At 42.5% G+C, this 26,899-nt stretch overlaps 1 protein-coding gene across 4 annotated transcripts in view; it reads right to left on the reverse strand.

Annotated features, from left to right (window-relative positions):
• The window catches only part of exoc6 (exocyst complex component 6), a 121,721-nt gene that overhangs the window by 82,165 nt on the left and 12,657 nt on the right, over positions 1-26,899 (reverse strand). For all 4 annotated transcript variants that reach the window (XM_060939601.1, XM_060939599.1, XM_060939602.1 and 1 more), the window contains exons 2-4: positions 5,364-5,535; positions 261-308; positions 60-150 (exon numbers count right to left, since the gene is read on the reverse strand). In XM_060939601.1, coding sequence (XP_060795584.1) covers positions 60-150; positions 261-308; positions 5,364-5,535 — 311 coding nt within the window. The remainder of the gene's footprint in view (positions 1-59; positions 151-260; positions 309-5,363; positions 5,536-26,899) is intronic.

Below are 26,899 nucleotides of genomic sequence, written 5' to 3' on the forward strand. Positions count from 1 at the left end.
GGTGTGTGCACGTGTGTGTGTGTTGGGAGTATGAGAGTGTTTAACATCACAACTCTTACCAGGGATACAGAGCTGCAGTTTCTCCACAGTGGTGGCCATGTTCCTCTGCTGAACCCTGCAGCGAATCACCTCTTCTGTCTGAGCTGTCACCTTACATAAGGGAAAGTCAAAGAGTACAGAGCCCTCGTAATTAATAAGACAATTCACTCGGCACTATTGTCCCATCAGAAGTGTTCACAAAAGCCGCAGTGTTACCGTACCCCTCGCCCGGCGTCCTGAAGTCTTCGATTGGTGTCAGTCACTTGGCCCTTAAAACATAAGATCACTTTTGTTAGACAAATAACTGCACAATGTCCCGTTGTAGCTGCTCACCCTCATAATCAGATCATGCTTGATGAGGAGTCAGGAACAAAGGGATGCAAATTCAAATTAAAATGTGCAGCGGGAACTTGAACTTTTGGTCGGCGCTGAGCTATTCAGCGCAATAATCGCTTATGACAGCCCTTTCTAACAGATTCTGTGACAAACTTCTCAATTCGACTTGGGATTTTTGAACTCTGCTTGCTCCTCCGGTTCTGTCAAACAATTCAAATCAATGACCCAATTGACCACTGGTCCCTTCTTGATAACCTCAAATGAGCTCGATGCAACATTCATTGTATGGCGCAAGAAGTGGATTGTATTTTCTGGTAATTAAACATTCTTTTTTTTGGGGGGGGGGGGGCTGAATGAAAACAATGGGCGGCTGATTAAGCGCGAATGTGGACATGCTGCAGTAGTACAGTGGCGCAGCTGCAGGGACAGCATGACCGTGAACTTTCCCACATAGTACGTCTCATTAGGTCATCATAATAAGAAAGGGCATTTCAGGGTTTATTAAAAATCTCATTAATCCTCAGACAAAGCGGGGACACTGACCCCACTGAAGCAGGGTTTGCCTTCTTGTTATCTGACTACGCTTTATATAATTAAAAGCCCTGGTGAGCCACTCCTGCACCATTTGTTGCACATCTTTCCCTCTCTGAAGTGTAAAGAGAGCTAAAGAGAGTTGGCCTCTGATTCAGCTCAGAGCAGCTTTGTGCACTATTCCAGCTTCTCATGGGCAAGATGGAACAGCGCATACAAAATCATTTGGTTACAGTTCACGTTTTAGAGTTAAACTAGGACTGTCAAAGTGAATGCGATGATAACGCAAATTAATGCAAATTTCTTTTAACGCCACTCATTTTTTTGACGTGCGATTAATGCTTGCACGTTCTGTGCCCTTCCCTGTAATTTGGGAAATCAGGAAGTGACGTAGCGTGAGTGAGCGATGTAGCTGGTCGGTGTAAGTCGTGATAAAGTTCACTTATATACAGAATCAACTTATATTGTTGCATTCTGACTGTTTACATAAAATGTGTGGATTTTTATATGCTTTTGATGGTCCAGAGGAGAGAAAAGACGACGTATTAAAGCAGAACTGAAATCATTTTAAAACTTGCTTTATTTCTGAATTAACGTGTTATTCAATTATGTTTTCGGTTTTAGTAACCTTATATCGTGACTCGTATTGGCAACTAATCGCAATTCAATATTACACTTAACGGCCTATTCGGTTTTTAGCCGTGTTGAATTTAGTTCGTTTGGTCCACGGCAGGCGTGGCGTCGCTTATCCGTGGGATCTTCACGAGACTTGTGCGAGACTCTGAAACGTGAAGTGTCAGCCAGGTGTCAGTGCCGCCATTTTGAAAACTGTTTTCCAAACAAAATATTACATAAAAACGAGTTTAAATGACGATTACTGCCTACTTTTTTCAAACTTTCCTGATTGCTGTCAAAACGAACAAAACTTTCGGCTTGATTACATCAGCATTCAAAAGGAGGGCGCGTGCGTGTTTTGAAAACGTTGGCAGATGTTGGTCACTTTCTCTGTGTCCGAAATCACTCCCTACTCACTATATAGGGCGCTTGCAACACCAACCACTTGTACAGGAAGGGACAGAGCAGGCTGTACTTCCTGAGGAGGCTGCGGTCCGTTAACATCTGCAAGAAACTCCTGTGGATGTTCTATCAGTCCGTGGTCGCCAGTGTCCTGTTTTACACCGTGGTGTGCTGGGGGGGCAGCACATCCAAGAAGGACAAACTGATCAGGCGGGCTGGCTCTGTGGTCGGCATGAAGCTGGACTCTCTGGCGATGGTGGCAGAGAAGAGGACAATGGACAAACTACTGAACTTCATGGACGACGCCAGTCACCCTCTGCACACCGTCATCAGCAACCAGAGGAGCCTGTTCAGTGACAGAATGCTCCTTCCCAAGTGCAGGACGAACAGACTTATAAACTCCTTTGTCCCTCACGCCATCGGACTGTACAACTCCTCTCTGGGGGGGGGGGGGGGGGGGGGGGGTAACAGGAGGACAGAGGACGGGAAGGAATGGTAGCCTAGCCTGACAATAAGCAATACTGGACAATGTGCAATACCTCTTCTGCTGGACTCCCCCCCCATATCTTATTCTTTTTTATATTTGTATATTTAAAAACCTAATTTAATTTATCGAGAAGTTTTCTCTATTTCTATTCTCTGTTTATCCTGTAACGATGCTACTGGAATTTTAATTTTCCTGAGGGAACCCGCCCAAAGGGATCAATAAAGTTCCATCTAATCTAATCTATATAGTGAGGACGCCATTTTGTAGTGCTGTCCGAAACCTTAGTGAGGATTATTTCCACCCTATATAGTGCACTCAAAGTATCCCACAATGCATCACGAAAAGTAGTGTACAACGATGGTCACTAACCAAAGCAATATATCCCATCATGCATTGTGGTCGCACTGAAAGAAATCAAAGCAAAAGTCTCAAATCTGATTTAATAAAAGGCAGCGGTGAAGAAGAAAGTATTCAGCCTTGATTTAAAAGAACTGAAAGCTGCAGGTACTTTGTATTGATTAATGTAGGAAATGCGCTCAGTATAATATGGATTTATCACAATAATACATGCATGTGTTTATTATTTTGAAAACCCACCAGCCGACTGATCTGGCACGTTTTAATTGTGCGACAGTAATGACGTAAATAGCAGCGCGACGGACTAGTGTCTGAAAGTGTTTTTTCATTTTACCAATGAGCTCACTGTATAGTCCTCTATGTAGTAATTCCCTATAGAGGGAGTAGGGAGTAGTGAACAAATGAGTGATTTCGGACACAGGATTTGATTTCCGCTGTACGTTTTACTTACATCCTATGATGTCTCGTACAGGTCACAATGAATCTCGTTTACGGCCATTGCTTTGACATATGGACCGATATATTACAGAGCATATTTCAAACACTCATAACTTGCTGTAGCAGTGACAAAATAGCGATCAAAAATGCATTCCGATATTTAATAAAATGAGATAAATAGAATTTTGATAATAAAAAATTCGCCTTCAGTTCCCCTTTAAGGTCCAGGGGTGTGCGTGCGTGTGTGTGTGTGTGTGTGTGTGTGTGTGTGTGTGTGTGTGTGTGTGTGTGTGTAAGCATGCAGGCTGCACACTGGAGTGAGAGTGATGCTGTGTCCCAAATCACTCACTACTCACGAGATAGTGGACTATATAGTGAGTTGGCCATTTTGTAGTGCTGTCCGAATGTACAGGGAGAATTACTGACATATTGAAATATATTCATAATGTTTTGCGGATATATATTTAATAATTAACTCGATGTACTTGCAATGTACAAGAAAAATAATTTAACACCAGCAGCAGATTCAATACCAGTTTCCGCCTGTTGACTGTGAGAGTTCCTCGGAGGCGTGTTCGCATTCTGTGTATTCAGCTGCGACTGAGACGCTCTTTGTTGTGAAAGACTGGTCCAGGTCCATCATAAGTTAAGAGCAAATGAAAATAGTACTTTGGCTCGGACATTGTTCGGGAAAACCACGTTAGCTTAACAATGGATCTTAAGAGGCAGCTAAAGATGCTCTTAGCCTTAAGAGGCTTTCGGGAAACCCACCCCTGATCATTTTTTTATTTGTTAAAGTTAGACGGCCTTTCGATTTCATAAAATCAGTGAAGTTTAGTCCTGTCTGAAATTTGGTCATTCTGATATGTTTATTTCTGTAATATCTCAAAAAAAAAAAAAACCATGGTCATTCTGTAGCTGGGAAGTTATTTAATTTGAGGAGATTCCCCTAGCAAATAATGTGCATGAACTCGCTCGCTTCACGCAGGCAAGCAGACAGAGGAAGTCTGTGTGCGCATGCGTAGGTTTACTTTCTTCTTCTTTTGGGTTTTACAGGAGATGGCATCCACAGTGTTGCATTACTGCCATCTACAGGTTTACCTTGACCGTGCATTGACAGTTCCATCATTCTGTCGCTAAACGAACAGCTGATCACACCGAGGTGCTCGCTGACCGCCGATATTTATTAGTTTGGTCCTGCGTTTCCTTTCCTTCACAACATAACGTCTTTTCTTCTCACTTTCCGTTACTGTAATCGGTCTTTCACGTTTCATTCGTACACTCACGTCCTCCATTTTTCTCTCCTGTTTCAAATTTGTATCCCACAATGCCTTGCGCAAACGGGGAAAGCCCATCACGTCATGCATGCCGCAGTATCTTGAATTGGATCATGGGGAAGCAGGAAAAAACAGCAGAGAATTTAGGGCCACATGGCCCTAAATTCATTAATTGTTCTATTAAAAAAAATAAATAAAATTGGAAGTCTGATTCGAATTCAGTAGCTTTCGGTCCACTAAACAAAATTAACTGGGCGTCGTGGAATTTTTTTTTATGACCTACACTTGAAAAATCTGAAAGGCAGTCTAGCTTTAAAACGCTTTCAATGAACAAATATTTTTCTCAAAAATTGGAAATTTCCTTTTCCCGTCCTCTCCACTTTTCGAAATGGACTCGGTCATAACACTATCTTGCAGGTTTTCTCCTTTAAGAAGAAATATAGAAGAAATCAGAATATTCAGCACCTCAAATTAAAATGTATCATGGTGACCGAGCCAGCTTGGCCCTATTTTTTTAAATGTAGTTTACATGGCAGTTCAAAGGATAAGTTCTTCATGAATAAACAACTTAAAATGAAAGTCAAAAGTGCTTTTCTTAAAAGTGTATTTTTAGATATTTCCATAAACTTGCGTCAGCTGTGATATTATTTGCACTGAACGACATGTTCCAGTACTTATTGACAGTTCATATGTAAATTAATTACCAATAAAAAGTATATAAACACAGCCTGTTGCCAAGGTAACACTAAATAATCCTATCAGTTTTCAAGCTAATACTAATTTCCTAATACTCAGAGACAATAATGTCATTGTTAATATGGATGGATAGCCCACCTGAGATGTTATTTTTGAGCTTGTATAATAGTAACTAGTCTGTTTACCATCAGTTTCTCTGCGTCCGCTCGGACTTTCAGGAGCTCTGTGATGGCATCGACGAAACCTTGATGGTGGAAGTTGCACATCTTCTCGATCTCTCGGTCATGGTTTCGTATTCTGGCATCCAGTTTTTCCATAAACCGCTTGTGTGCGTTAGGCTGGTCATCGTACACGGATCTGAAACAAGAAGTTCAGTAAAGGTATGCATGTCTTTATTAACGGCTTGCTTTCCATTGCCTCACGTACGCTTCTCATGGACGTGACCAATATTCTATGCGTCAACTAATAAACAGATCAAAATATGTACAGTATATAATATCACAACATTTATATCCATCCAGAGTTGTATTAACTACACCTAATGTTTTGATCTTACACAGAAAGAAACGATAACACAAAAGCAGTAATGGAGAAAAGATATATTTGTCTTTTGTTTCACGGATCCATTCGCGAATGTCAACCACAGATTACATCCCTGCGACTCAAAACACTCCGAGGTTGATGCAGAGTCACGATGTTTTCTGCACACTGCCATCTTGGTGTGACGCAGTTCCATGGTTATGCTAATTAGTTAAAGCCCCTCGCGTTCGTCTGTTTCCGTAGAGCCGTACTATTTACCTCAAGAGGGAGGAAAACGGTTCCAAATTGGAGAAAAGCGACTCTCAGGACATCAAAATGATCACGTCTCGTCCGCATGATATTGTTTTTGCAAGACATAGGAAAATACCATGCACAATAAAAAAACTGAAAATTTCAGACGGCTTTGCAGTCAGTATGTTTAAGTTGATAAAGAATAGGAAAATAAATGTTGCATTTTTTGATAAAATTTTATTCATTTAATTAAAAAAAAAAAGATAGATATCGTGGGAAAATCGAATCGTGAACCCAATATTGTGAATCGAATCGAATCATGAATTGGATGAATTAGTACAAGTCTAACTTGGCTTGAATCTGTTCGTTTTCCTCTTTGACGTGGTTCTTTCGACAGGTTTAGCGAAGGTGGCCTTGTTCCAGGTCCAAGTGATCTCGAGCAACTGCAGTGAGAAAGTGATTCAAAGCCAAACATGGCATCTATTTTGGATTTTGGATCGTGGGCGATATTCCTTTTGTTGGTATGAGCTGCTAAACTGCCTGAATGTAAATGTTCTGGATATTTGGACTAATGAACAAAAAGAAAATACAGTGGATGCGATACCCGAAACATTCAGTGCCAGCACCGTGTTCTCTACGCTCAAGCGATTTTCGCTTCAACACACACTTGGAAACGTCTGTTTACCTTTTTCCATCGCTATATGTCTGACCAGTCAGTAAAAGAGTTTTTTTGAGTACCTTTCCAACCCTCAGCCGAAGTTTTTCTTTTTGTTGACTTTAATTATGCGCACTGTGAAACCAAACCAAACCAATTCTTAAAACAGCCATGGAAGGTATTAAGGTTATCTCCTGTCCTTGCAGGACTCAAGATGAGCTGGAAAGGAAAATGAAACAGGTGTTTCATGCTGCGACGAGGTCTACTGGAGTGTTTGTGTTCTTCACCTCTCTGGCTGTGACTCAGATGCTCCAGATGGCCATGCACAGGGTCACGCTCACTGCAGAGACGGAGGCAGCGTGCGTGTGTGTATGTGCGCATACATGCTGGAAGTTACACAAGATCTGGATTTCCAACTGTCTAGTCCCTAGAGCACAAGCTTAATCACAGAGTCACAGCGATTAGTCTTTCATCTTTCAGTGATCTGCTTGAATCAAATCAGCAGATTCGTATCGTATCCTTTAGAATCAGCATTATTTTACATCACTGTAACACGCTGAACAACAGCATGCCAGTAATTTCATCTCAAGTGCTCCAAGAGCGCCTCCTTGTGGATCTGAATGGTCAAATCATTCTCCTGTTCCTGCACCAATGATGGTTTATTCCAAGACCGTTCCTGAAGATACATCTTCTTAAGATTAAAAAAGTTCTGTCAAACGTGAATGGAGTCAAAAAGACGAAATGTGAAGATGTCGGTTCTTCTGAAAAGATACTGATCAGTGATCTGATGTATGAGAAATATAGTTATCCCTGCGTTTACTCTTGAAGGAGACACTCTTCTGGGTGGGTAATGACTGCTCCTGTTGTCTTTTGTGGCCACTTTATTAGAAACACCTTTCCACCTGTTCATTTGTGTAGTTATGCAATGATCTAATCAACTAGCAGCTACCTGTACATACAAGTTTCAGCAAAGTTGAATTCTGGGTAAAATGCTCCATTTCTATTGCTGTTGGAGTTTCAAGATGTTTCGCTGCTCCATACACCGTGTATCCTGTGTGTAAATGTTTTGTCGAGATACAAAGCGTCCCACATTTTACGATCCCGGAGTTTGCCGAAGCAAGTGAACAACAATACCACGTGACCACTGTGGGGCATTTGACCTACTTTAAAAAAAAAAACAAGTCGGCGTGGGCAAACATGGCGGATTCGGCTCTCCCGTCAGCTAAAAGCCGGCGGAAAAAAAGGAAATCCTGCCTAGTGAGTATAACTGCAAGACAGAGCAAGGTTAGATGACGTGAAATTTTTCTGGACAGATAACTAAATCATTCTAGCTAGCGCTTAGCTATCTTAGCTTTAGAATGCATGAGCTTGACTCCACAGTAGTGACTATGGAGCTATTATACACCTAATGTTTTGATCTTACACAAATTACATCCCTGCAACTCAAAACTCTCCGAGGTCGATGCAGAGTCACGATGTTTTCCGCACGTCGCCATCTTGGTGTGACGCAGTTCCAGCTCCTCACGTTCAGCTGTTTCTGTAGGGCCGTACTGTTTACCTCAAGAGGGAGAAAAACGGTCCCAAAATGGAGAAAAGCGGCTCTCGGGATATCAAAATGATCGCATCTCGTCCACATGACATTGTTCTTGCAGGACATAGGAAAATACCATGCACAATAAAAAATGTGAAAATTTCAGATGACTTTGCTGTCAGTACCTTTCATGGGTTTCCCCAAAGCATTTTAGCGTATCGGGCCCGATACACTTGCTCTGCCTGCCGATACGCTTAGGCTACGTTCACACTGCAGACTGAAGTGACTCAAATCCGATCTTTTCGCCTATATGTGACCTGTATCCGATCTTTTATTGACAATATGAACGACACAGATCCGATTTTTTCAAATCTGACCCAGGCCGTTTGGATATGTGGTCCTAATTCCGATTCCTATCCGCTCTTTTCATATGCGACTTCAGTCTGAACCGCCAGGTCGCATTCATCCGACTTACACGTCATCAACAAGCCACAAACGTCACTATTCTGCGCTGAAGTAGGCGGCGGGTCTCTCAAAAAAAGTTACAACAACATGGCGCATAATCACGGGCGCAGATAGAGGGTGGGACTTGTCCCAACCAGATTTAAATTCACCTCGTTCGATCCCCCCCCACTTATAGGGAGGAAAAAACGTCTATGCTGTCTTTCTTTGCATAAGGCAAACCTCACGGAAAAATCAAAAGACTAATTACCATTCGGTTTATTGAGGTGCACAGCAGTGTATACATAGTTGCAACAACTCACATAAAACAAAGACTGATATTCGGTTGGTTGAGCTGCGCAGACTGCACAGGTTGCGAGCTCGAGCTTGGTTGCTATGGTAACCCACAACAAGTTTGACAGGCATATCGGGGTTGGTTTGCTGGCAGCTTTGTCCCCCCCCCCCCCCCCCCAGTTTTTTGTCCCCCCCAGTTCAAAAAAACGTATCTGCGCCCCTGCGCATGACATCAATGCGAGGGACGCTTCGGGCTGTGAAGGTTCTGAATCTTCTCAATGGAAGGACGCAGAGGTTAGGGAGCTGATTTCCATTTGGGGGGATGCAGCTATTCAAGCTAGATTGGATGGGTCATACCGCAACCGGGCGGTTTTACTTCCGTAAACACTGGCCATGCTCACTGCGTGTGACGTCGTCGTATCCTGCAATGCGCATGCGGAACACTTTTAGGTCGCTTTTCGTTCATACTGAGGATCACATACAAGTCGCATATATTTGTTAATGTGAACGACCTCACAAAAAAAATCGGATTTCACAAAAAAATCGGAATTGAGCATTAAGCCTTGCAGTGTGAACGTAGCATCTGTCGCCTTAGTTAAAATCCAATACGCTTAGATTTATACCGATACATTAAATTTCCTACCCACAAGTAACTAGATACATAGGAGAGCAAATAACAGATCCATTTACATACTGATTGATATTTGTATTAAACAAGCGGCCTTTTTTTCCCAATGTTTGTGTTGATTCTGTCAAAGTAATATGGCCGCATGGTATGATGTAAACAAACTAATCTGTTGGCTGTGTCAAGATCACGTGTTCAAACCGTCCGATAAAAACATCGAAAGAAAACGTCAGACATCCCGGAAGTTTCCGATTCATTATAAGCGATCTCATTGGCTGCCGATGTTGTCCCCCACCAGACGGACAAAGCCGACTGACTTTAATAAGCTAAGAGAAGACTCGCTGGACAAATTAATCCACATCAGCATGGATGACAGCGAGATGGACTATGAGAGGGCTGCCCAACATTGGGCCAAGCAAAAGCCAAGGAGAATTAATCTGCTTTAAAGGAGTAGAAAACTTAATTCATTAGTTTGGGTTTGCAGAAAGATTATGTGCTTATAAACACTCACAAAGTGAAGCTGTCCAAATGTGTCAAATACAGCATAATTTCAAATAATAATCATAAGCATTTTTGGCAGTGTGATGTCACTGGGATCCATTTAACAAAAGGCGGCTCCGGATTATTCTTTTGTTAAAGGCTCACAGTGACATCACACTGCCAAATATGCTTATCGTTATTATTCGCAATTATGCTACATTTGACACTTATAAACAAATTCCCTTCATGAAATGTGTTTAAAAGTACATAATCTTTCTGCAAACTTAAACTGAAGAAATTAAGTTTTCTTTTCCTTTAAATATGTTTTAATCTTAATCTAGTCCATTTAATAAAGTGCCAAAATTTAAACTTTATAATATGCAGTTGCGGGGCGACATGGTGGTGTAGTGGTTAGCGCTGTCGCCTCACAGAAAGAAGGTCTGGGTTCGAGCCCCGTGGCCGGCGAGGGCCTTTCTGTGTGGAGTTTGCATGTTCTCCCCGTGTCCGCGTGGGTTTCCTCCGGGTGCTCCGGTTTCCCCCACAGTCCAAAGACATGCAGGTTAGGTTAACTGGTGACTCTAAATTGACCGTAGGTGTGAACGTGAGTGTGAATGGTTGTCTGTGTCTATGTGTCAGCCCTGTGATGACCTGGCGACTTGTCCAGGGTGTACCCCGCCTTTTGCCCGTAGTCAGCTGGGATAGGCTCCAGCTTGCCTGCGACCCTGTAGAACAGGATAAAGCGGCTAGAGATAATGAGATGAGATGGGAATATACAGTTGCCTTACTTTTCAGTGCATCTTAGTTCTACATATGTTACGGTAATTGCATCCGAAACAGTCTAAATCATTACAGTTATAGTAATACAGCAACTTATTTTAAGGTGGCAGTTCTTAGGTTCACATCCCTTTGTGATCAACAGGAGGTCATGATGATCGATTCTCTTCACTGGATTGCATAAGACGGAGCAAACCGCTGTTCATATTTTCATGCACATTTTTATTACAACACTACTTGATCAGAGATAATTAAGTGCAAGGAATCCCTGTAGATTTTCAAATCTATGGTATACCTAAGTAATCTATAACAAAACGGTTTAACTTGCATGTTGAACTTTAAGGTGAAATTTCAAATGTGTATACATTAATACCATTTAGGTCAGAAATCATTGAAACACTGGTAAAATCTATCCTATAATCATGGATCTAAAACCTCTCAGAGACCCTGAAAATGCACCTGAGAGCATCTATTTTCAAAATATTTTCCGGGGGGGGCGGCACGGTGGTGTAGTGGTTAGCGCTGTCGCCTCACAGCAAGAAGGTCCTGGGTTCGAGCCCCGGGGCCGGCGAGGGCCTTTCTGTGTGGAGTTTGCATGTTCTCCCCGTGTCCGCGTGGGTTTCCTCCGGGTGCTCCGGTTTCCCCCACAGTCCAAAGACATGCAGGTTAGGTTAACTGGTGACTCTAAATTGACCGTAGGTGTGAATGTGAGTGTGAATGGTTGTCTGTGTCTATGTGTCAGCCCTGTGATGACCTTGCGACTTGTCCAGGGTGTACCCCGCCTTTCGCCCGTAGTCAGCTGGGATAGGCTCCAGCTTGCCTGCGACCCTGTAGAAGGATAAAGCGGCTAGAGATAATGAGATGAGATGAGATTTTCCGGGGGAGCATGCCCCCAGACCCCCCTAGTTTTGCTTCGCGCCTTTGGCACTTGCTTTCACAACATTGGCACTCAATTGTCTGTGTATTATCATGCCAGAATTTAGGGCTTTAATTTTTTTCTGGGGAAAACACTGCCTTTAATATTCATGTCAAACACCAGAATATGAAAAGCGTGATCTCAGTGACTTTGACTGCAGCATTGTCATTGGTGCCAGATGGGTTGGTTCAAGTATTTCCGGACCTGATAATCTCCTCGGATTTTTATACACACTCTCAATATGCGCACACAAAAGTTTCCACAGAATGATACAAAAAATAGAAAACATCCTTTTTTTTTTTGCCATGGCTCTATGGGCAAGCAAAAACACCTTTTGATGAGAGAGGTCAGAAGAAAATGGCTAGACTCATTTGAGCTGACAGGATGGATGGGTTCGGCAATTCAAATCACCAATCTTTACAACCATGATGAGCAGAAAACCATCTCAGAATGTACAACATGGTGAACCTTCAAGTGGATGGGCTACAACAGCAGACGATCACATCGGGTTCTACTCCTGTCAGCCAAGAACAGGAATCTGAAGCTACGTAGGGACGGGTTCACCCAAACTGGAGAGGTAAAGATCTTCCAGTCTTCATTGGCAACAAATGGTCATCTTGTTGCTTGGTCACATTCTGATGTGAAATACAGCCTACAATACAATTTTGAGATGTTTGGAGATGATACAAGTTCACCTTTTTTTGCCTGAACCACTGCTTAGAACTGTGCTAAGCCGAAATAAATGAGAAAAGGAAAAGCTGTACAATGATGGTATGACAAGCTACTACACTAAAGAAACAGGGGATTGGCTGCGATTGTGGTCAGGTGCAATTTGTTTGTAAAATATTTCATGCAAATAACCCTGAGCTTCACCCAGAGCACCAGACAACAGGACTGAGTGGAAGTCATCCAGGGAGAGATATGTTCAATTATTTACTTTCATATAAATACACTGAGTCAGTGAGCGGCGATATGAATCAGTATGGTTTGTTTGACTGCAAGAATAAGAAGGGAAAATCCCCTTCTTATTCTTGCAGTCAAACAAACCATACTGATTCATACTGAAGTGATGGACTTGGACTGTACGCAATGAATATAGTATAACAGATAAATTTATTTACACCATAGAGCTGTTCAGTTCTCCACTCTGATTGGTCCGAAGGTGTTTGATTACAGTAGTAAGAATAGTTCTGGCTACAAGACAAAATCACATGCTTATACAACCCCAATTCCATACATTTGGGACGCTGTATAAAACATAAATAAAAACAGAATGTGATCATTTGCAAATCATGGAAACCCTACATTTCATTGAAAATACTACAAAAACAGCATATCAAATGTTGAAACTGAGAAATGTTTGGTTTTTTGAAAAATATATGCTCATTTTGAATTTGATGGTAGCAACATGTTTCAAAAAAGTTCCGACAGGGGCATGTTTACCACTGTGTTGTATCACCTCTACTTTTAACAACACTCGAAATGTTTGGGAACTGAGGAGACCAATTGCTGTAGTTTTGAAAGAGAAATGTTGTCCCATTCTTGCCTGATATACAGTTTCAGTTGCTCAACAGTTTGGGGTCTCTTTTGTCATAGTTTGCGCTTCATAATGCACCAAATGTTTTAAATGGGAGACAGATCTGGACTGCAGGCAGGCCAGTTTAGCACCTGGGCTCTTTTACTACGGAGCCATGCGGTTTTAATATGTGCAGAAAGTGGTTTGGCACTGTCTTGCTGAAAGAAGGAAGGCCTTCCCTGAAAAAGATTTTGTCTGGATGGCAGCATATTGCTCTGAAATGTGTAAATATCATTCAGCGTTAATGCTGCCTTCCCAGATGTACAAGCTACCCATGGCATGTGCACGAATGCACCCTCATACCATCACAGATGCTGGCTTTTCAACTGTGCGCTGGTAATAAGCCGGATGGTCCCTCTCCTCTTTAGCCTGGAGGACGTGGCGTTCATGATTTCTAAAAAGAATTTCTACTTTTGATTCATCAGACCTTGGGACAATTTTCTACTTCGCCTCAGTCCATCATAAAAGAGCTCGGGCCCAGAGAAGGTAGCGATGTTTCTGGATATTGTTTATATCTGGTTTTAACTTGCATTTGTGGATGCAGTAATGAACTGTTTTCACAGACGATGGTTTTCTGAAGTGCTCCTGAGCCCATACAGTGATTTCCACTACAGACACGTGTCTGCTTTTAATGCAGTGTCGCCTGAGGGCCTGAAGAGATGAGTAACAACACTAGTATTAACAGATGAGAATAAAACATGTAATTGTTGATATAAGGTTTTATGAAGAGATGTTTGGAAGGAGGTTTTGTAAACGTCAGTATGTTTTCAGGCATGGGATTCTTCAGCAAGGATCGCTTTGTAGTTTCCCGGCAACACAACAAGACGAGCTGTATTTCTTTCGGTCTTATTTGAGAGAAAGACGAGCTCATAGGAGCAAACTTGTTTCACTGCTGTTCCATGACATTAAACGTCAGCGCTGGTTTGTTTATGAGAAAACGACCTGGTGGTTTTCTGCAAATTTCTTCAACGTTATCACGTAATTATTAAAATGGTTAACAGATGTATTGTAGGAGGGTGTAGCAACACCAATCTTGATGGGATTAGTACTCATCGTTTCCCAAAAGACCGGACAATGAGAGAGAAATGGGAGCGCTTGGTCTACACAGGCTGTGCACTGAAACCGTGCAAACTCGTGCAGCCTGCTGGCGCTTCCACAGGTAACGTCACGAATCTGGCTCCAGACTCCCTTGGGATTTTTCCAGACACGTTTTGTTTTTTAATTTTTTTCTGCTGTAAACAGATGGCCTTGTGCAAAATTACCCTTCTGGATGAGTGTGTAAAGGGACATTCTTTCATATAAAAAAAAAATGAAATTGGTCCAGGATATGCACTTTTTAATAGTAACTATAAATGGATAAAAGGTACAGTATGTTATGCTGCTCTTGAATACATTTCCAAAGACGTTACGAAATTGTCATATTGCTGTGGTGTAAGTGGAATAAAACGCTTCAAAAAATAATAATAATAATAAAAAAAAAAAATCAATCAGCAGCTTCAGTCAGAAAACAATCCAAGCACTAAACAGAGCAGGTGGAGAGGACAGGATTAAGAGCTGAAAATCACTGTCTATCCACTTGTGCACATCCTTAACCACGAGAGCCAAATCAAGCACAAAAACACTACTTCACATGCATACTAATGATATTTTCTCCTTGTTGAAAAATAAACTCCAGCTTTCTCAAATACTCGGCCTCGCCACAAATTAACAGGAATGAACTTATGGAGTTTAAGTCCTTGGTGTGCTGCCTAAACATAACCCAAGTGGACAAAAAAGTCTGGTTCAGGTTCAGGTATGAGCCACACTGGCCTGCCCCGTGCCTGTGTCGGTTTCCACACAGGAAGTGAAGTCTTAGTGGTTCAGGCTGCAGGTGTTTCCTGTGAATCCGGTGCAGCTTTTGTTCTGGACGCAGTGGAAGCTGGATGGAGGTTCAAGTTATTTTCACCAGTGAATGACTTTACAATCCGTTTTCTTTGTTCTTGATATGAACGTTAGACTCCTATTAAGAGCTCTTAATCTGGAACAGATGCTGTCTGATCTCAGTACTTGTTCGAGTCGGATATTTAAGAAAGCCAGCCTTACAACACATGCAGTATTGTGCAAGAGTTTTAGGCACCCTGTTGTTTGTAGCACTTTTGTTGTAGGTGTTTATCTGATTGGTCAAGCGGTGGGTGTTGCAAGAATACCTAGATTTCTTATATCCGCACTGGGACGGTTCACTGTCCGTATCGCTCGGCCCGTCCATGTTTACCAGATAAAATTCCACTTCCTAGTTCGAAACCATTACTATCATCAGAGGACACTGGAAACAATTTTCCAGAATATAAAACTTTTAACTTAAAGTGTACCTGTAGTGAATTTTAATTACTAGCTATTTCAAAAGATCGCGTATAATACCAGTGGTTCCATCATATAATGTTCATCATAAGCTCTTGTCAAGTACACATGAGTTTTAAGTCACTGCTCTGACAGTCAGGCATGGTCAGCGACATGTCACCTCCTTCATGGGCTGTTCTGGCACCGGTAGTGACGCGCAGTCGTTGGTTTGTCTGACTGTCTGGGCTGCAGTGGACTGGTCACTGACCCTGAGCTGCAAACACCAGTCTAAGATAACACATTATCAACCGATCTGCTCATAAGAAATAGCAGAAATATTTACACTTACTCGAGCTGATCTTTGGCTGGATCGAGTTGAAGTTAAAAAAAAAAAAAGGCACCGTTCATCATCAGTGTCGCAGTTCTCAAGATTGAACCAAATCGCTGTCCTGAATCATGAACTGAATTATCCGAAGCACATAAAATCCGCGTGTCATCTCGCAACAAGTTTTGCCTCCAAACAGCCCAAGTATATCCCTATATTCCCTAATCCCAAATGGGATGTCAGACAGATTTTATCCTGTTTACGGTGGGCGTTCCCACCGCGAAAGAGAAACCAATCGAAACCGAAAGAGTGAAAGCGATTATCATGCCGTTACCATCCCTGTGTCCGAAATCGCTCACTCGTTCACTACTCCCTACGAGTGCACTATACAGGGTGTAATAATCCTCACTATCGTTTCGGACAGCACGAAGTGCTACGCGCTTCCTGGTTCCTGAGTTGTTTGCGACGAGTCTTTTTTCCGCAAGTGTTGGCATTAATTACTAATCTTTTTAAATTTTTCTCTACAAATAATTTTCCAGTATCCTCTTCATTTTTATTGTACTGTCGCTTTCCTTTTTGTACTTTCCCTTTCCTGTTTTTTTCTCTCTATTTTTTCGGAAGAATGCCGAGACCGGAAGCTTTCTTTTTTTTTCTCCTCCTGCATAAAGACCACAAGCGGAGGCCATCTACATCGGATCTGCTTCAATATCAACAGATCTTCGATTAACGTACGTGAATCTTTTCATCATGGCACACCTTCAGCCTGTTCAGTGTGCTGAGTGCAGGATGTTTAGTCATTCTTCCTCCATCGCTAGCGATTAGCTTTATTTGTGATAAGTGCAGATTAGTTAGCTCTCTGACAGAGAAGATTATAGTGCTAGAAGCGCGTGTCCAGGTTTTAGAGAAGGCCAGTGAGAATGAGAACAGTGTAGTTTCTGTAGGGGAAAGTCTGGATGCCCTAGGTGGAGTTAGCAATCCCCCAACTCCGGCATTAGAGCCCTTACAGCGGGGCGAATGGGTGATGACTCGGTGGCATAAGCGTAGACCCAAAGCTACTGCTGAGGCTCGCCCACAGGAGCACCACTCCTCTCCGCGTCACGCGTCAAACACGTGATGCACCCGCTGAGAAACCTGAAAGAGCTCTGGTTATAAGGGACTCTATCATACGGCACATGAAATTAGCTCAGTCTTTAGGGGCACCAGCAGCTTTAGTCAGGTGTATACCGGGAGCCAGGGCGCCGGACATAGCAGGTAATCTTAGGGTCCTAGGCAAGCACAGGTTCTCAAAGATAGTTATCCATGCAGGAGCTAATGATATACGCCTTCGTCAGTCTGAGGCTACTGAGTAACTTTGTAGAGGTGTTTAAATTAGCGAAGGCGATGTCCGATGCTGTAGTATGCTCTGGCCCCATCCCAATCCTTTGAAAACAGCGTTTGTGTCCATTTTAGATTCAGTAAGGATTAATCAGAATGTCAGAGGACCAACCCATAATTGTGGTCACACCCTTGATCTAATACTAACATTCGGATTAAACGTAGAAAATATAATCACACTTCCACAGTCTGAAGTTATCTCAGATCATTATCTCATCTCATTCAAAATATGTCTGAGTAATAATATATGCACCTCACCACACTACTGTATTAAACGTACATTCACGTCAACTACTGCACAGAGCTTTATAAATGATCTCCCAGAGTTATCAACTTTGATTGGGTCACTGTCAGCCCCTGCAGAACTTCATCAGGCAACCGAATGCTTAGAGTCAACGTTCCGCCATACCTTAGATAATGTAGCTCCTCTTAAAAGGAAAATGGTCAGAGACAAAAAATTAGCACCCTGGTATAATGATGACACTCGTACATTAAAACAGACCACTCGAAAATTGGAACGTAAATGGCGTCAAACAAAATTGGTAGTGTTCAAATTAGCGTGGAAGGAGAGCTTCCTGAAGTATAGAAAAGCTCTTAATGCTGCGAGATCAACATATCTCTCCTCCCTAATAGAAGATAACAAAAATAATCCTAGATTCCTATTTAATACTGTAGCAAAATTAACCAGGAATAAGTCCACTATAGACACATGCACACCTGCAGTATGTAGTAGCAATGATTTCATGAATTTTTTTAATGATAAAATTGAGAATATCCGACAAAAAATTCAAACTACTAATTTAAGGTCAGACAATGTAAGTGACCCTGTAGTTAACAATATAACTGTATCAGATCAGCAATTAGAATGTTTTACTCCCCTAAAAGAAACTGAATTACTTTCATTAATCTCGGCATCAAAAGCCTCAACTTGTGTACTAGATCCCTTACCTACACGTCTATTCAAACAGATAATACCTGAAGTAACTGAACCACTTCTAAAAACAATAAATTATTCTCTTAGGATCGGCTATGTACCCAAATCCTTTAAACTAGCAGCTAAACCCCTGATTAAAAAACCTGACCTTGATCCCTGTCAGCTGTCCAATTATCGGCCAATATCAAACCTCCCCTTTATCTCCAAGATCCTCAGAAAAGCTGTGGCACAGCAGTTATGCTCATATTTACATAGGAATAACATCCATGAAATGTATCAGTCAGGATTTAGACCATCATAGCACAGAGACAGCTTTGGTTAAAGTAGTAAATGACCTACTGTTGGCGTCTGATCAGGGCTGTGTCTCACTGCTTGTGTTGCTTGACCTTAGTGCAGCATTTGATACCATTGATCATTCCATTCTTCTGGATAGACTAGAAAATGTTGTGGGAGTTAAGGGAACGGCCCTCTCCTGGCTCAGGTATCAGTATGTTGATATAAATGGTGATATTTCTAGATGTACTGAGGTAAAGTTTGGTGTTCCACAAGGTTCTGTCTTGGGTCCACTGCTTTTTTCTTTATATATGTTACCTCTGGGTGATATTATTCGTCAGTGTTTCCCACACATTGACGAGACTATGGCGCCCCGCCATAGTCTAATTTGGGCCGCCATAGTCTCAGTCCGCGCCCGCCCGCCCGCCCGCACGGCGACACTGACGCACCCGGCCTGACATTGCGTGCGTTGCCTATCTGAGACAACGCGAGGAGACAACTCTGATAAGCTACATCCTGTCTGCATCTACATGTTAAGGTAAGTTTATACAACTTTATGTAGCCTTTGACATGATTGAGAAGGTGACATTTAGGCTATGCTATTGTGCTTTATAGGGGTATGGAGAGCACATTGATGGATGACGTTAAGTGTACTGTTTCAGTAAAATTACTTTGTCCATTTCATACTGGCAAACCTACCTTTTCTGTAAGGCTATTTTGAGGCAATATTAGTTCGCCCTACATAGTTATCTAATTCGTCAAATTAACTTTATCATCCTACCAGGATCAGGTCGTTTCCAAATTCACCGGCGAAGTGCTTCCCGCTTGACATTGTATGTGCACAGTCTATCCAAGTGATGGAGATGTGAAGTGACAGCAGTGATAAACTAATCTAGGTCTGCATGTACATGTTAAAAGGGAAAAGTATTCTATTCTAACAGAGAGCGAACTTCGATGCCACTTTTGAGAATTAGTGCTAGTAGCCTTAACGCGATTTGTTACTGGTGAGACGGAAGACGTTAAATTATTTTTAGCCTTTTCTAACAGGCTGCCTTCTAAAGGTGAAGCTATTAGGCCACATAATTAAGGGAATGTAATGTTAGTTACCTACTTAATTAAATTAACTTCTTGACTCGAATTTGATCATTTTTGATTGATGTGAATCTCAATTGGTGATTGTTTTTGATTCACCAGTGATGTGAATTTCAATTTACATTTACCCATTGTTTTTATGCTCAAATCCTACCTAAGTTCAATCTCACTTTCACTTAATTAAATATTTCAGAGTGAGCTCTACAATCACATGACTCACTGTAGTAACAAGTTGTTTGCCATTTTAGGTCAAAACAGACCTTCGTAACAGACCGCAAGGGGAGCACCTGGCCGCCTGCTTGAGGATTTCCATTAACGGGCCACAACCAGAAGATATACATTATGAAAGGGCACTCGAACTCTTTCTCAAAGCCAAGAAAAATCAAATGCACAAGTGCAGGGTGTGGTCTTTGTAAATAGGGCAGGCATTTGTCAGGGTCACTTTTGACATACAGCAGAGCTAGAAGTCCTTGTTTTGTAGGACTTTTTGTAGGAGTTCAGGGTGTGAAGTATTGTAGGATTTTTGGTTTGGTTGCTATCTGTAATATGTTCTTCTTGTAGGACTGCCCTCTGTAGCAACATGCTAAAATAAAATACAAGGTGCATAACCAATAACCAACGAATTTGTTCTTTGTTAGTCTTAGTTTAGTAGTATTAGTAGGCTAAACAACCCCCGCGCACCCCTGCAATTCAACCGGACGCGCGCGCCACGCGCTAACCCCCCCCCCCATGGGCTGCCCCCATAGTCTCCAAAATTTCTGTGGGAAACACTGTTCGTAAACATTGTATTAGTTTCCACTGTTATGTTGATGACACACAGTTGTATGTTTCTGCAAAACCTGATGAGAGACACCAGCTTAATAGAATTGAGGAATGTGTAAAGGACATGAGACACTGGATGTTTATTAACTTCCTTCTGCTTAACTCTGACAAGACTGAAGTACTTGTACTAGGACCACATGCAGCGAGAAGTAAGTTTTCTGATTACACAGTAACTCTGGATGGCCTTTCTGTTTCTTCACATGCAGCAGTAAAAGACCTCGGAGTGATTATTGACCCCAGTCTTTCATTCGAAACTCACATTGATAACATCACCCGGATAGCTTTCTTTCATCTCAGAAATATTGCTAAGATAAGAAATTTAATGTCACTACATGATGCGGAAAAACTAGTTCATGCTTTTGTTGCCTCCAGGTTGGATTATTGTAATGCCTTACTGTCTGGATGTTCCAATAAGTGCATAAACAAGCTCCAGTTAGTTCAAAATGCAGCAGCAAGAGTCCTTACTAGAACTAGAAAATATGACCACATCACCCCTGTCTTATCCACACTGCACTGGCTCCCAATCAAATTTCGTATTGATTATAAAGTACTACTATTGACCTTTAAAGCACTGAATGGTCTCGCACCACAGTACCTGAGTGAACTTCTGGTCCTCTGTAACCCACCACGCCTACTTAGATCAAAAGGTGCAGGCTATCTGCTGGTACCTCGTATAGTGAAGGCTACATGAGGGGGCAGAGCCTTTTCTTACAAAGCCCCACAGTTAGGCTGCTGGGCCATAGAAGGTTCACGCTGCACGCTGCATGCTGCACGCTACACGCGTGTAAAGAAAAGTGGACAAACGTAGCATGACTTGCTCTGGGCCATAGAACGGCGTTCACGTTGCACGCTGCACGCTGCACACTTCACGCGTGAAGCATGAAATGAACATGCACACTTTTTTCTAGGCGTGAAGATGGAAATTCCAGTCAATGCATGCGGTCACCGCCGCGCCAGCCAATCAGAACGGGTCTAGGGAGATAACGCTATGCTTTCAGGGGAAAACTTCAGAAAAAATATAATTGAATGGTATAATTGAAAAATAGTTCTTCATCGGGATTGTCAAGCAGATTATAGAATGTTCGGTGAAATTCACCACGGGTTTCTCTCAGAAGGAAGTGTTCTCGGCTCCAAATTCTGTTCCTTTTTCTCTTCCTCTGTCTCAGTAAAAGCAGAATGAGGCAATCGTCGTCATCCGAAGAGTCCATATTGTTGGTTACTCGGTCAAAGTAGAACAGACGCAACACGTGAACATCCAAGCATGAAGTTTAATGGCCCAGGGTCCGGTTCTTCACGTGAACGTGTAGCGTGCAGCGTGCAACATGCAGCGTGAACCTTCTATGGCCCAGCAGCCTTATAGAACAGCCTTCCAAGTAGTGTTCGGGAATCAGACACAGTCTCAGTGTTTAAGTCTAGGCTGAAAGCATATCTGTTTAGTCAAGCCTTTTGTTAATGGTGTTTATGAGGTAAAGGTGTAGATCTGGAGGATCCTCAGACAGAGTGTTTTGGTAAACTGGGATGTATGGATGCTGTCAGTCCCCACTCGCCTGCTCACTCGAGTTTGCTGACGGTGTAGTAGCTGGCTGCTTTATCTCCTGGGGCTCCCTCATGCCTGTGTTACCTTCTGGCTCTCCCCTTTTAGTTATGCGGTCATAGTTAGTTAGTTGCCGGAGTCCCTGCTTGTACTCAGTGCAATACGTATACTGTTCCTACTTATTCAGGTGACATTGGGCATACCTAACAACCTGTGTCCCCCCCAAATCTGTCCCTCTGAGTTACATGTCGGTCCTGGAATCGAGATGCCGACCCCTTCTGCTCCTCGGACCTGCCTCATTCATCCTGGTGCCCTGTGTCTGGTTGGAGTCTCATCGCATCGCTCCTGTGGAGGGCAGCCCCATGTGGACAGTTGGGGGTCACGCCTGGAGGACACTCTGGACTCTTGCAGTGGTGCTCTTGTGGCTGGGGACTGCAGTTGACTTGCTGACTTTGGGACTGCGGTTGCCGTGAACGGTTTTGCACCTGGGTTTCCGTCGGTGGGGGGTTTATAGCATCAACGAAGCTGACTTTATGTTAGGACTGTTAATGTTATAGTCATGTTGTCTGTTGTTGCCCGGATGGGGATGGGTTCCCTTTTGAGTCTGGTTCCTCTCAAGGTTTCTTCCTCATATCGTCTGAGGGAGTTTTTCCTTGCCACCGTCGCCACAGGCATGCTCATTGGGGATAGATTAGGGATAAAATTAGCTCATATTTTAAGTCGTTCAAATTCTGTAAAGCTGCTTTGCGACAATGTTTATTGTTAAAAGCGCTATACAAATAAACTTGACTTGACAGCACTACAAAATGGCGTCCCCACTATATAGTACCCTATATAGTGAGTAGGGAGCGATTTCGGACACAGGGCATGTGAATAGTCTTTCATGAATGCGGAAGTGCACGCTCCGGTGTGACCGAGTAAGGAGACAAGTTTTATGTTTCATCTAATTTAGGTAATTTAAAAACTATAATATTATTTGGCAGTGGGCACATAGGAAAGTGTAAAGTTTCTGTCAATATGTTTATCATGGGCGGCACGGTGGTGTAGTAGTTAGCGCTGTCGCCTCACAGCAAGAAGGTCCGGGTTCGAACCCCGTGGCCGGTGAGGGCCTTTCTGTGTGGAGTTTGCATGTTCTCCCCGTGGGTTTCCTCCGGGTGCTCCGGTTTCCCCCACAGTCCAAAGACATGCAGGTTAGCTTAACTGGTGACTCTAAATTGACCGTAGGTGTGAATGTGAGTGTGAATGGTTGTCTGTGTCTATGTGTCAGCCCTGTGATGACCTGGCGACTTGTCCAGGGTGTACCCTGCCTTTCACCTAGTCAGCTGGGATAGGCTCCAGCTTGCCTGCGACCCTGTAGAAAGATAAAGCGGCTAGAGATAATGAGATGAGGTGAGATGAATTTTGGGTCATACCGCCCAGCCCTAGCTTCCTGCCGTCTGTTCACTGCGGTTGGATTTCAGCAAACGGAGGGATTTGTGGAGGGGTTTCTAGCAAAGATGACTTATGATAATGATGACAAATATATTTGTCACTGTGACGAGTGCTATGAGTAATTTTCTCTTCATCACTGATGGATTACGTTCGATACTCTCTCTCGACTGTCAATCCCGGCAACTCTGACCAATCAGGGGTCTGTGATGGAGTTCAAGAAGACGCAGCCGGTCGGGTTAAGGTTCCTGGAGGAAGCACGTGAGATAGCCTTCACGCTAGCTGATGTATGACGGAAGAGATCTTACTGGAGCGTGAACAGGGAATAAACAGGTCGCTCTTTCGAGCTCGTGTTTTTACGAATTAGCTGCGATTTCTTGCTTCTCTGGCGTCATTTTCAGAAAGCAAGTTTCTCTCGACTTTCTCAGCATGCTTCCTTCCACGAGAGAGCCGATGACAGGAACAGATGAAGCCTGTGTTTCCAAAGCAACCCTTTCTTTTTTTTTTTCACCTTTCAATTTCACACAGAGCGTGAATGTCACAAATGTCTCTAGCACACACCAATGATTCTCCATGAGTCAGTCAATGATTCAACATGCCTACAGCATTTTTCCTGCAAAACATCCTGACTGAAACAGTTATTCTGAACCGCAGAAACCGGAGGTCCTGCTCCTCGCACCCTTGCCTGACATGCTTCCCGTCCGATCTGTGTGTCCAGACACGGAGAGACAACAAGTATCAGCACCGTCTCAGTCCGAACGCTTCCTCCTTCCTGTTATTGCTAAGCACAAAAAGACACTGCTTCCTGTCTTCTCTTCGGACAGACAGTAAAGTCAGAAACACAGAAGCTTTTCCACTCCCAGTGTATTCACACGCAGGAAACACACGCTCAAAAACAACCGCTCAGAAACACTCGAGACTAGCAGTTTACATCCAACTGCAAAAATCATTAGTGATGACAACCAAGGCTTTATTTAGTTCACAAAAAAAAAAAAGATCAAAGCTAAGACGATGAAACGGGTGAATGAAAGATCAGTCATTGGTCATAAATTTTATAAATATTAAATGCTCACGATTCAATAAGAGATCACTTCTACCTGTTATGTAAGAAATCAAACACTTCAGGGTGTGCTGTTACAGAAAAATAATCAGTGACAGGATGGTGTGATGAGAAGCAGATTTACCAGAAGTTATTTTCATATAAGACCAATAAACTTTTAAAGGGCTTTATTCGTCTTATACTCCAGCCTTATGTCCACTATTACTTTTTTATTAATGAAAGAACAACTCCTCGTCTTTTTTAGTCCTTTATGGTTACATTTAATAATTATTCGCTGAAGGAGGAGACGACATTGAGGTTATTATTCACCGATATTCACTGAGCCCGAGCCGGATAATATGAGGCGAATGTAAGAATGACTTGTGTCACTTATCTAGGTCGCATCACATAAAATACTTTGTTGAGAAATAAATAAAATAAACCACAATCCCACCTTACCCTTGAATAGCTTTAGACCAAACTTAGTAGCATTGTTATTGCTTTTAGGAACAGGACTTTCCTTTCATAACGTGTAATTCTTCCTCACTTATGGCGACGAAGCGATCGGCCGCCATTTTACCAAGTCGTTCGAGATGATTATCGAGAAATAATCCAAATCTCTTAACCAATCAGCACATGCGATTTTCTATAATCACCTGCGTATTTATATTAATTAACGTTGTAGAAACATTATATTCATGAAACAAGTTAGTTCCTGTTATCAGGCCAAAAAAAAAAAAAAAAGTGTGTGTTTCCGGTTACCCGACCGACCCTAATCCGTACCGCCCGACCCTAAACTTTTTTTTTCGTTTTTTTCCCAGTCGCGACTTTTACATATAATCCAACCGCGTGAACCGGAAGTTTTTGTCACTCACTGGGAAAATCAGGGCTTTCCACAAGCGCCGGCTGCCGGCCATACAGCCGACTACACAATTAAGTCCAGCCGGCTACTTTAATGACTTATTTTTGTAGCCCACAGGCTCTAAATATTAATTTTCGATTTTAATAAAATGAAATGTTTATCTAACGGACTGACAATAATGTCAAACTGAACCGCACTCATTTAAGTTGTGATTCGCGCTGTTTGTACCGATAATAACCACAAATTCCCCGCTGACTCCGTTGATCAGGGGAGAGTAACTCATCCGCGGCCCCGACATGCGGTGTGTGCGCGCGCACTCGGCGGAGGCAGTAGTGTGTCGGAGGGAACAGAAGCAGAGATAACGCTTATTTTGTCTTTCACCTAGAGACATGATTCAAACTTTAAAACGGAGACAAAATTCTCCTGTGTGGATCTGGCATTTAACTTTTTTGCTAGGTTCTATACTTTTTGATCAGTCACAGATCAATCACCATGAGCACATCTGGAGAAATTCAGGCTTTATAATGGGGGTCTATGGCGTTACAGACCAGTGGAGCTCAGGAGTTTAGAGTGTAGGCAGCTTGAAAAAAAAAAAAGCTCTAACTTTCTCATTTAAACTGTTTTCTCAGCCACAATTTTCACTCTACACACACAATTTTCTCAAAAGTTGTCGTCACACATTGTGTGAATCAAGACAAGTGTCTCCCTGAGCAATAGGATTTACAGTTTTTGAATGAGAAGCCTGAAAGTAAGGAGAGGACAGCCGCGCTCTCCCATAGACTCACATTATAAACGTGGCAGCGCTTTTACTGCAAAATCAGAAAAGTCACTTGTTTTTAACTCGCTCTAGTGTCCACATTTTTTACACTAGGGACAAAAAAAATTACATGTGTTCATGGGAGCCTTGTAGCACTCAATGTGAAAGAATTTTGTGAATAGCTCCTTTCGTTTCCGTGTAAATCAGCGTTGTTCGAGGAGAGGGAACTCTGAGAAAAAGCGCTCTTTGCTTGTTATATTGTGTCTCTTCCCTGCACCGTTACCAAGGTGACGAGCTGCACTCGGGGAGCAGAGAGGGGCGGGGCTGCTCTCTCTCTCTCTCTCTCATGGTGTATTGAGCTGTTATATTTACAGAAAAATTCATGTTAAAAGGTGTCTCATGCTGCATCAGATTCATCAGAAGGTGGTAACTCAGGTGACCTGCAAAGAAATTCATTATAATTTTGTGAAATTATTCCTGTCTAAATATAGGTTATGGCAGCCATCTTGGAAAAAAAAATTCAAAAAAAAAAAAGCCTGCCTACCGACCCTAGTTTTGAAATCTACGTAACCGGAAACACATTTTTTTTTTTTTTTTGGCCTCATTAATGTTATAGCAGGCGTAAACAGTCGTTCCCTCACCAGGTGCGCTTTATTTCGCTCTTGAAGTTAACAAAACAAAAAGCTTGTTCCAGTCATATTACCGAGGAGCTGCAAAGCACAAACTCCTCTGTACCGAAAAACAGAGGCCCTCTGGTCGCTTCAAAAGCACCGACACTGGAGACTCCTTCCACAAACAATAAACAAGTATCTCCTTGCAGAAAATTTCACCATATCAGTAACTACACACGGTTGAATATCGGTTTATTTCGAGCGTTCGCAATACAAGTTGTTATTATGGAA

Source organism: Neoarius graeffei, chromosome 14 (assembly GCF_027579695.1).
Source record: "Neoarius graeffei isolate fNeoGra1 chromosome 14, fNeoGra1.pri, whole genome shotgun sequence".
NCBI lineage: Eukaryota > Metazoa > Chordata > Actinopteri > Siluriformes > Ariidae > Neoarius > Neoarius graeffei.